This window comes from Primulina huaijiensis, chromosome 9 (assembly GCF_012295235.1).
Source record: "Primulina huaijiensis isolate GDHJ02 chromosome 9, ASM1229523v2, whole genome shotgun sequence".
Lineage (NCBI taxonomy): Eukaryota > Viridiplantae > Streptophyta > Magnoliopsida > Lamiales > Gesneriaceae > Primulina > Primulina huaijiensis.
The window spans coordinates 18,646,584-18,658,083 of NC_133314.1; the positions used below are offsets into that span (position 1 = coordinate 18,646,584).

The following is an 11,500-nucleotide window of genomic DNA, read 5'->3' on the forward strand; positions in this document are numbered from 1 at the left end:
AATTCGAGTTCCATCTTAAAATATATATATAAAAAAAACTGCACTTGTTCGAGTCGTGGGTGTCACAAACTCAATTTTGGTTATGAATATTCAACATGAACTCAATTGAATATAATATATAAAAGTAATTATATTTAAAACCTTGTGTTTTTAATAATAAGGTATAAAACTCCTTACAACTAGAGAAAATACGTTTGAGTTTTTCTTAACAAAATAATTAAATAATTTTTATTTTTTAAGAAACTAATGATATATTAATCTATTAATATTTTTTTTGGTTAATATATTTGTTTGGTTTTTATGTATTTAAAAATTTTCACATTTACGCTTGTTACAATTAGCCCGGGAAAATGTTATATATTTGATATTTTTTTCAAAGTATCTACTTCTTGTCGGAGATGCGCCAGATCTTGTAAGAATTTTTTATGGTATCATGTTATATAAATTTATATATAAAATTTCTAGGATTTATGATATATATGGAGTTACATTGTCATGTGATAATAAAATATTTCTTTTAAAAAATAACAAATATTACGATTTTATTACAGACAAGAGGACTCCGAGTCCCTCTCAAGTAAAGTAAGTCTTTTTATAAAAAAAANAAAATAAAAGAAAAGAGAATAATATACAATTATATTTATAAATATCACCTTTCTATTGTGTTAACACTTAATTTTGTATCATCGAACTTCTAAATTTTTTGACTAATCTATTAGTTATTTCAAGAAAGTACTATATTATATTTTCAAACCTTATTTTCATATATTACATAATTAAAAATCATTAAAAAAAAGTTGGTATAATGTGATACGGTTTCACGTACAGATCAGTATTCGTAAGGATCAGTATTTGTGAGACGATCGACCCGACCCATATTTGGAATGAAAACTAATATTTTGACATAAAAACTAATATTTTTAATGGGTCGGGTCGGTTATGAGATATGTTCCACAAAATGATTCTGTGAGACGATCTCATATGAGTTTTGTATTAAAAAAAATTATTTAAATTACACCTTAAAAATTGTTGTACTAGGATCCAAAGAATATATTTGTCATCGTCCTTCTTCTAAGAAAAGGATTACGTGACATCGCCTAAGATTCCAAGCACGACCATTATCAAAAGGATACGTACATGGAACTAGGTAAATTTTAATTTAATTTTTTTTCTGTTATTTTTCTAAATTCTAAGCTAAACATATAAGAACACAAATGAGTTTGAATTTCAAAAAATTGTTTTTTTTTTTATGTTTGATATTGATTTTTTGGTTGATAGCGCTAAACGATCGATATTACACATTGTTTTTATCTAATAGTCTTTTTTTATTCTCACGTGTTGATTCTACGTAAAAATAAATAAATAATCATGGATTTCGTACATATTAATAAATGTAGACCGTCGGATATACACACTCTAACGACCCGTGAATTAATTTATTAGCTTGTAAACGTTGTTGTCTTCCTTGATATATNTCTGATGGAACCCCAAGCAGAACTCTAGGTATAGCAAAAACCCTTGTGTCAAATTGAGGAAGGCTTTAACTTAATTATTCCAATTTCATAATTCAAATATCACTAGAAATTTAATATATCTTTTTTTTAATCCAAATTTCTTGCATTATATTAATTTTATTCGGAAAAAGAGAATTTTAGCAAATAATAAAGGAATAAAAAATTTGCATTCATTAAATCTAAAAACTTTGGTGGAATACATAATAATTTTAGATTAAATATAAGATTATTTCAATAAATTACTCATGAAAGAGCAAACAAATAAGAAATATTATAATTTTAGTCTTGTAATTTTATTATTTTTCATTTTGATCATCAGAAAAGTTGTTATTTATTCTTTTTTTTTTTTTTTTTTTTTTTTTTTTTTACGTATTTTTAACTTGAGTGTCATCGGAAATTGATGGAGTGACACCGAAAACTGATGATATAGCGTCAGATATTGCTGACATATCTTAAGTCATGTCACTATTAAGATAAAAAAAGACCAAAAGTGAGAATAAATATTAACTTATCTCGTTAAAATTATAACCTCAATTTTAAAGAATCCAAAAACAGAAAATGGTTAAATTACATTACTAAAATCGTAATTTCTCGACTAAAATAAAACCTTTGTTGATTAATAGTTGTATCTAAATATTGGTTTGATAATTACCTTTCCCACATAAATCCTTCCCCCTTACCCACCATAAATCATAATAAATTCAAACCATTTTTCTTTTCCTTTCAAACAGATTCCTCCGATCCACTCCACCCATGCTAGCTTCTTGAATATCTCGCCAACTCCAATCGATCGGCGTGATGGCAGCGCGCAGCTCTACCGATCACGAATCAGCACACGGAGGAAAAATCACCCTCCGGAGCTCTTCATTTCAAAGGATGCTGAGGACATGGCTGGGTTGTGTTGGTTCCTTCATGTTGAGTGTTACAGGCGGCATGATCTTGGCTTGGTGGGATACCAATTACCATTCCGGTAACCATCAACTGTGGATGGTGCCGTTGGGTTTGATCCTTTTCTTCACGCCTCTCGTGGTTTGGTCCGCCTTGATCATCTCGGAGTTCTGCAACTCAAAGGATCCCCAGTTTTGTACCGGCGCCGGCCAACTTGTTAAGATGGAGAAGCCATCGAAATCAGTGCTAACTAGCTAGTACTGGATAACACATATGAAGGAATATCTTTACCCTTTTCGGTGCTTAATTCCTGTATGGAGATATATATCGGTTAAAGATTATTTTCTGCATGTGATTTTGTTTAATCTGCGTAAATAAAATCAACTATAATCTTTTTATCAATCATGAAGTTCAGTGTTATGTGCTTGTGTGGGATGATTTCACGAGATTGATCCGTTATATTTGTATTTTTTTAATATTTTTAATCATTTTTCGACGTGACATGAATGAAACACTAAATATATAATGTTATATCAACACTCTCGATAAAAGACAAAAAATCGAAAAATACATAATTTAAATTTGAATTTGATGATATGAAAAATCAAAATCGCAATAAGAAAAACATATATGATCCAGCCAGGCCAGAAGATTCTTTTCTAATTTTGTTCAAGAATTATATATTATATGTTATTGATAAATAATAATTTTTTGATTTCACATGAATGATGCACTTGTACAACTATGTAACTTATAATTTGTCTGAAAACGGACAAGTCTTGGTGAGGGGAAATAAACGAATTATCTAAATTGATCATAATTAAGCTAAAAGACTTCAAATGGAAAATGGGGTAGCCAGATTCACCCAACTTCACCCGTTAATATTTTTGCCATCCTTGATTTTTATTTTTTCCCACGCTCTAGGCTAGTAGGATCCACTGAAGCAGTATATCATTATTATTTTATCATTAGGACACGCCAACTTGCTGTTAACAGGCGGCCGTCATTAAATAAATAGGTTAATTCGATGGGAAATAGGCTTTCAGCCCCAGCCGTCGTTTTTTTTGTGTTCAATCCCTGGATACTTTTTTTAGTACCACATTTACACATGAAGTGTACCACATTTCCACATGAAGTGTAACACAATTTGTATGACATAGTACTACAATTTTGTGGATAGGGAGTGAACCCAAAGAAAAATAATAGATAATTTATCTTACTTATTTACACATTAATTACACTAAATAGAATGAATTTTAAATCCCTTCGTTATTGAGTAAACTTGAAATTCATAATCATTTGCATGAAACATTATATAAACATGCAAGAGGTGGATTTGAAAACTACCAAAAAATACATTTGAAAAATTCATCTATCTAAATACAATTTTAATTACAAATAGTAACAATTATCATCATGGAATGGTACCTAAATAAAACAAAAAAAAAAATTAACTTATTTCAGTGTCTATACACGGGGTGGCGCTACTATACATTGCACCGGACGAACCCGGACACCTTTGGATCGCATGGTAAAATCGCAAGCATGTGGTCTTGAACATCTCGGACCAGTGGCATAATCTTCTCTCCCCACGGTCATGGGTTCGAATCTCGGAGATTGTAACAAAAATAAAAAAAATTTATATGCATAAAAATATTTACTTTGATCTAAGTTATGTATCTTTTTTATTAGTTTGAGTGATCCATCGAGTATGTGATAACATATCACCTTGAATTCATTAGTTGTTTATCAAATGGCTCTCTATAAACTCGATATGTAAGTTAAATTTGCGACGTGATGAATATCTGATTATCGAATGCAAGATATCATGTTGTGTGAATCTAAAGATCTAAAACATGAGAAATGATATATATGTGTGTGTGCAACGTAAGAGTTTTCTTCGTACAAATATAATGAAGACGAATTCAAGGAGACAACTGCCGAAAATTTTAATGACTACCTATATATTTGGAGAAGACAAAAATCTTCATGAGTAAAAACTTGTGTGAGACGATATCACTGGTCGTATTTTATGAGATAGATCTCTTATTTATGTCATCCATGAAAAAATATTATTTTTTATGCTAAGAATATTACTTTTTATTGTGAATATCGGTAGGATTGACTCGTCTCACGTATAAAAATTCGTGAGACCGTCTCAAATAGATCTACTCTTCCTCATGCTACAATGTCAGAACGAGTGGGAAAATCAATGCCGTGAAGTTCAGGTACTCTGTCCAGATCTTCTTTCGAGAAGAGAAGAAACGGCCAAAACAACTTTCTAGTGCCACAGACCTACATGGATGTGGAAAATATACTGCGAAAAAGACATCGAGAAACGTAAAATTTCCGATAATGTTGCTTTCCTATGTTACTTGGATATTTCGTTTGCGTGGAATAACAGATATCCACAAGGTTTATATGACGAATATCCAGTGACGATATTTTTAACGGGTAGCTAATAACAACTATCGCTGATTTATCTAAAAATGTCATGGTATACATACTGAAGAATACAAGTTAGAGAAAAAAGTCTCCCATCATTCCTCACCTTGAACAAATGACATGTTACTAGAATTTCAGAGCGCTTTTGAGGGGTGGTGTTCGTTATCATTGTTGCGAATAAAAATAAAAATGGCAAGCTCAAAACATACGAGAGCTAAATATCGTAGAAAAGTCAAGTTACAATATTAGGTGCTTTTGATCTGTTCAATGTTTTTCCTCCATCCCGTGTCATATTTTCACCGTACACCTTTTTGCTTCTCACGGACCTGAAACATCAGATAAACAATTGGGTAGTCGAATGCGACTGAGACCTTAATGCCAATTCAAGAAAAAGAGCAGATGAAACAAAAACTCACACAAAGAAAAAGGTTCAATGACAAGGAAGTGTGATTTCGGTATCTAATGCCAAAAAAAAAAAACCAAGCAGCTCTACGGTGACTGATAGAAGAAGCCGATACGAGAATCATACTACAAAAAAACCACAAAATACACAACGTTCTAGAAAGAAAGCCCATTTCAATTTCAGTAGGCATAACGCCAACGGCCAAGCATGAAACCGGTAATTATGAAGAGTGGAGTACGACCACAAGAGGGGTGGTGACTTAATTAATAAATTATGCAGGGAGTATTTTCCCTTTTTGAAATCATATAATTTTATTTTAAAAAAAATTATGAAGTGGAGGGTGGCCATCCCTCACCCTCCCCCCTCCTCCCTCCTCGAACTCAATCTAACCCCGATAATAATATTTCAAGTACCAAGTAATTGCAGAAGATGCATCTTTACCTCAACTGACGTTGTGTTGCTGATAATCAACGACGCATGCATAATTACGAAACAAAGAAGACTGAGCGCAAAAGCAAGATTCAGAACTGCATCAATGTACGCTCTGTGAGAAGTAGGAAAGGAATGAAAAAACAGACAGTTGGGGATTCTAAGTTGATCGATGGAAAGAAAAGTTACCAAAGGCCAAGAAAGTGACAGCCAGTTTCCCAGGTGAGCTCGAATGATGCTTTACTCCTCGAAAGAACTTTATGAAATTGGGAAGCAGCACAAGAGTATTCAGCAATGTCTCCAGAAAAGAGTAGACCTATAAGACATTATAGATCATCAATTTAGAATTGGGAATTTTGTTAGAGGATTTCTATCCAAGTAGATTATGCCAAAGCTTCATAAATGTTGCTTAATCCTCTCTCATGGAAAATAAGTATATATGAGATAACTCAATAAATGACACATGTAATTTGTCAAATTAAATTCGACTATATTTTATTTATCAACAACAAGCTTTTCAAAATACAGAATATGGAGATGAAATCGATCTCACCACAAAAAGAAAAAAAAATTGTAGTTTTGAGCCCCGACACAGTTGACAACCCATAAGCAATGATGATCCATCTTAAGAACGCATCATTGGCCTGTAAACCCGACAGTACCATATTTATAAGTCAAGATGACAAATAATATAGTGCAGCATCTAAAGAGCATCCAAGTGGGTAACATAATGTACCACGAACTGTTAGTAGACCAACAGTATAGAAGATAATAAGAACTTTGGCCTAGAGAGTAACCTGGCTACTAGTGAAATTTATAATGGTTCGTTTTTTAATATTGAAAAATTAAACCATCTTACAAACAGAGCAATGATGGCAGCGCGGTGGCTTGCCATTTTGGCATCGATCACAGTAGCCTGTTGGTTTTCTTTCAGAACCCTGCGAAGAAGTCATGTTTGGGAACACCACAGAAATTGAAGATATTACAGAACTGCCATCCTCCACATTCTGCTGAGGCGACATTTTCCAGTTAGCAGGAACTGAACCAGGATCCTTTAGGAGAACCATAAAATAGCTCCATGACAATAATACAAGCTGCAAAAGTGACCAGCACTTAGAAGAGAGAATACAGGTAATCTATCCAAGTAACAATGGCATATATTTCATCAACTGTCATGCAAATATTTAGTTGAAACACTACTTCTTTTTGTCAGGGTCTCAGTGAAGCTCTTATTACTGTATCAACACTAAGTATCTGCATCAATGGAAAATAACATTAAGTTATCCATATATCGGACAACAGCTTTACTGCTGTTATTCTTCATTATATATATTATGTTACTGTGTGTTAATACCGAAATGCTGCCTTAGTTTTTATACCTCAATTAGTACTCTTGGCAGCCTTAAACATATCATGTTGCTTTCTATCACTGCCCGGATAACATAGAAGGCAAGACATAACAACCATGGTTCAATGGAACGCCGTTAGAATGGACTGAATGGAATGGGGACGGCTACCCCAGTTCAAAGTGCTGATCACTTTTAAAAGGCCATGATGCATCAATATGGAATTGTGGAGAGTCAATTTAAAAAAAAATTGTCACAAAAAGGCGACGAAGGGGAAACATGATGAAAAGAAAATAAATAAGGAATAGGAAAGAGAGATACAAAAAAAGATCAAAAGCTCATGCAATGCAAAATAGGTAACAACACAATCAATCTTATGATATAAGTTGTATGGAATATAAAAAAGCGATCAACACTTTGAACTATGTATAAATTTTTCAACTAAACAAGAGTGATTGATTATAAAGATGAGACAACTTATGGTTCTGTTCGGTCCACCACAGCACGAGGCGTTAGCAACACATACATTTTAATACGCTATTGTCAAATTCTAAATCATTATGTTATATTTGTAATTTTCTGAGCTGACATTCAACATAGAAGAAGTGTAAATATATTTTGAATAGTCTATGAACTTTGATATATCACAATTATGTTTGTACTACATAAAAATTTTGAATACAATTTGCAACTTTACATGTTTCGATATCTTCAGAAAATTTTCAAAAATTGAACAAGAATTTATAACAGATGTATGAACACATGCAACAATTCCATTACATTACTATGGAACTCGGTGGCCAACTCAAATTAAAGCCCATGGTGGCCATATCTGCGACTCATAACCACTACAACAGCATATTTTAACCTAACGATTAAGATAAGCACAACAAAGAACAGAATGTATACTTTTATAAACTGCTAACGAATCGATTGCGACAAAATAATTTGCAAAAAGAGGGGAAATGAAGATAAAGTACAATTACCAGAGCATGAAATAGAGTGACCAGCACAACAGACAACAAAGTCATGCTCCACCGTCGAGGAGGTGTGGTATGAGACTCCGATTATGCCTAATACCACAATAATCATAGAGTATCCCAGAGACTTCAACCGGGGAGCATATTCTGAAGGGGTTCAGATCCATTCTGGTACCGAATATCCTCGACGGAAGTACTAAACAGTGTGATCTTCGGGTTGTAACCAGGCGTCACAAGATCTGTGGAGCAAGATTTTTCAGCCTGCCTTCAATCCGCCGGAGCACTGATAGGTCTCCGTGGCATATAATTTATTTCCCGACAAGTTCAGCTGATTTTGTTTAATAAAAAGGTAAATGGGCTACTTTTTGTTGGCTTTAAAGTTAACAGCTGCTCTTCCATGGGCCCAATGAGAATCTAATCTAATTATTATGGTCATATAATATACATTTTTAGTAATTTTAAATTACGTTTTTAGTCATATAATTTATATATTATTATTTTTATAATGTTACGATGAATTTTTATTTTTAATCATGTAATTTGTGTACGTTACTCATTTTTTTAATCTATTAACTTGTTTTTTTCCTTTCTTTTTTTGTATTTTTTGACCGACAAAAACGGCGGACTCCAGTTAAAAAATTATTTCATCTTATTTTACGACTGTAATTTATTAAAAATTAAAATTTTGTTAAAATTTTGAAATTAAGGAGTACATCATAGGGAAAAATGCGCACTTGCATATAATTAAAAAACAACATATAAATGCAACTAGCTAGAGAAGTGCTGATGTTCGATTTGGAGGATAAATTTTTGAATAATGTTAAAGGTACAATCAATATATCGTTACAACGATATTTATCACCATTATATCGCGAGATTTTTCTGTTATATCGCGAAATTTTGTATTCAATATATTGTGAGATTTTGACAAATTGAATTTTTCTATTGAATTTTTTGTGTTGTACAAATTGATGTACAAATATAGATGTACATGTAGCGTCGCTCTAAATTTTTAACCCATTCTCTTATTAGTTGCTTGTTGCCTAAATGCAACAAGAATGGGAATATTGTGCTTCTTCTTGTCTTATTTGTGTTGTTGCTAGCAATATTGAATTTCAAACATTCAGCAGAGAAGGCTCGACATATAATAGCGTAAGCCCAGGCTGCACCAGAAGTAAGCCTACCTATTGTTACAGCACAACCTTCGAATTTGAATTTCTTCTGTGAATAATTCTTCCTCTGTGAATTAATAAGCTCGAAACAGTTCTTGTTGGAGAAAGCAGACGAATCCCGGGCCGAATAGCACATCTTGATTTATATGTTCTCTTCCAAAGTAGGGTTACTGCATTTGAATGGGATTAGCATTTAAAAAAAAAAAAAAAACTTTTTTTCTGGAAAAACACTTGCTTGATTCTACAATTAGTCCATTATAATTATATATTTAAGAAAAAATGACATTCTTGTTCTTATAATTTGTACATTTTTCATTTTTGTCATGTTGTTCTTCAATTCATTATCTCGGTACACTTATTTACATTTTTTTTTTCAATCTTAGTTTTTCTCACCAGAACGTGAACACGGATTCGGACACATGCATCATCAATGTCCACCGCCATATCAACATTTTTTTTAATATCATATCATCATTTTACGACACTATATTAGCACTCAAGTGTAAAAAACTAAAATTATATATACAAAAAATTATGATTTAGTTGACTAAGACTTAATTGACCGATAACATGATAAAAAATAGTTATCAAGTTTCAGATAGTGTCTTAGTTACTGGAGTAAGTGAAGTCCTATTTTTAATTCACAAATTTAAAATATGTATCGTTAATTTACGTTGTTTGTCAATGCAAATTTTCACAAATCACAAGTGCAACTAGTTCAGACATCATATACTCATATTCATGGGAATAGATGAAAGAGTTCTCTTCCCAACCAATGAACAAGAATATCTTAAAAATATTTTGATTATTAAAATATTTGAATTGGATATATAATAGTAATTGATGAATTATAATTGATTAAATTTGAGATAAAATGATAAATTATAATCATACTATTTCAATAATTAATTAATGTAAAATAAAATTTATATATTAAAGGTAATATTTTAATATTTTATGCAATAATTTGATTAATGCATGTTAATAATTAATATGATTACATATAATAATTAACACCAAACATTTGACGGGATGGAAATATGGAATGAATCAAACTAAACGAGCCAATGAAAATGCAATTGATTATATCATGATGGTTTGTTCGACCTCATCCACATGAATAGTGTCTTAAAATTATTGAAGAGTTGACATGTATTGTTTCCAATTCGAGAAAAAACAAACGAACAAATAAAGATTTAAACAAAATAATTCACGATAAAGATTAACGTGATATTCTTCATTGGAAAATTTAATTTTTTTAAGATATTTAATTAATATTAATGTAAATTTACGAGAATCACTTCCCAAAACATATCTAACATACATATAAATATACCACTTTCATTTGTGAATTTCCTTATTTGTCTTTCTTCATTTATTTAATTTAATTTAAGTTAGCAAACAAATTAATAGATTATCTTAAATGTTTTTTTTTGCAATTCATTGTCCATCTTAAATAAATTTGGACATTAATACACATTCCTCTTTCATTCCTAACTTTTATGCCAAAAAAAATTATTTAATTAAATTTTCTTGTTAATTTAAATTAGCAAATTAAATTAATATGTTTTTTAGGAGTTTTTTGTAATTCATTTTCTATCTTAAATGGATTTGGACATTAATACACATTCCTATTTCTTTTTTAAATTAAAAGAAAAAAAAATTATTTATTTACATTTCTCAGTAAAATCTAACATCTAACATACATATAAATATATCACTTCTAATTGTGAATGTTTTAATATACCCTTATTCATTTAATTTAGCAAATTAAATCTATAAATTTTTAATGGATTCTTTTATAATTTATTGTCTATCTTAAATGCCTTTGGATATTAATGCATGTTGAATTTATCAATTTATCCATGATTTTTTTTTGTTGCTGATAAAATTTGTTACTAAAATTAGTGTATTTCTTCATAATTGCTAATGAATATTTCATATTTATATCTTATCTTTTCTTTTATTTTACATATAAATAAGTCACTTTTATAACAAATTGATTTTAAAATATGAACTAAGAAGCATCGTATATTTTGTAGATATTGAAATATGTTAAAGATTATTTGTAAGAATATTTTTTTAACGTAAAATTATTCTGTGATTGCAATTTTGCAATACTTTTCTCAAATTACTTTTTTAATGAATTATTTTTTAATTGTGGTTTTACTATTTGTACATCTCATTGCGGGGTAGAAAACCTTGTACCATATATGGGTGTAACTCGCTTTAATTTTTAAAATATAACTAATAAAATTTGTGAGTTCTTCAACTATATTTTTCAATTTTTTCATAATATTATAAACACGTTATATTATTTTTT

General features: G+C 30.7%; 1 protein-coding gene across 2 annotated transcripts; it reads right to left on the reverse strand.

Annotated features, from left to right (window-relative positions):
- Positions 1 to 4,582: 4,582 nt before the first annotated feature.
- Positions 4,583 to 8,370, reverse strand: LOC140985338 (probable protein S-acyltransferase 13). Of its 2 annotated transcripts, XM_073453169.1 has the most exons (6): positions 8,012 to 8,353; positions 6,531 to 6,773; positions 6,233 to 6,323; positions 5,869 to 5,995; positions 5,692 to 5,777; positions 4,583 to 5,375 (listed from the first exon to the last, which is right to left on the reverse strand). In XM_073453169.1, the coding sequence occupies exons 1-5, from the start codon at positions 8,054 to 8,056 to the stop codon at positions 5,693 to 5,695; spliced, it is 591 nt and encodes a 196-aa protein (XP_073309270.1). In that variant the 5' UTR covers positions 8,057 to 8,353; the 3' UTR covers positions 4,583 to 5,375; position 5,692. The 2 variants fall into 2 exon arrangements, 1 of the variants encoding a protein (XP_073309270.1); XR_012176745.1 differs by lacking the exon at positions 4,583 to 5,375 and adding exons at positions 6,880 to 6,933; positions 7,059 to 7,108 and having other exon boundaries at positions 5,522 to 5,794; positions 5,869 to 6,773; positions 8,012 to 8,370.
- Positions 8,371 to 11,500: the final 3,130 nt, after the last annotated feature.

What these genes read in the sequence shown, in the direction of transcription:
- LOC140985338 (XM_073453169.1), bottom strand. Translation starts at nt 8,056, where the DNA reads ATGACTTTGTTGTCTGTTGTGCTGGTCACTCTATTTCATGCTCTG. An exon ending in ATTGCTCTGTTTGTAAGATG is followed by an intron (nt 6,324 to 6,530) that starts GTTTAATTTTTC and finishes TCGGGTTTACAG; the next exon opens with GCCAATGATGCGTTCTTAAG. An exon ending in AATTTTTTTTTCTTTTTGTG is followed by an intron (nt 5,996 to 6,232) that starts GTGAGATCGATT and finishes AATGTCTTATAG; the next exon opens with GTCTACTCTTTTCTGGAGAC.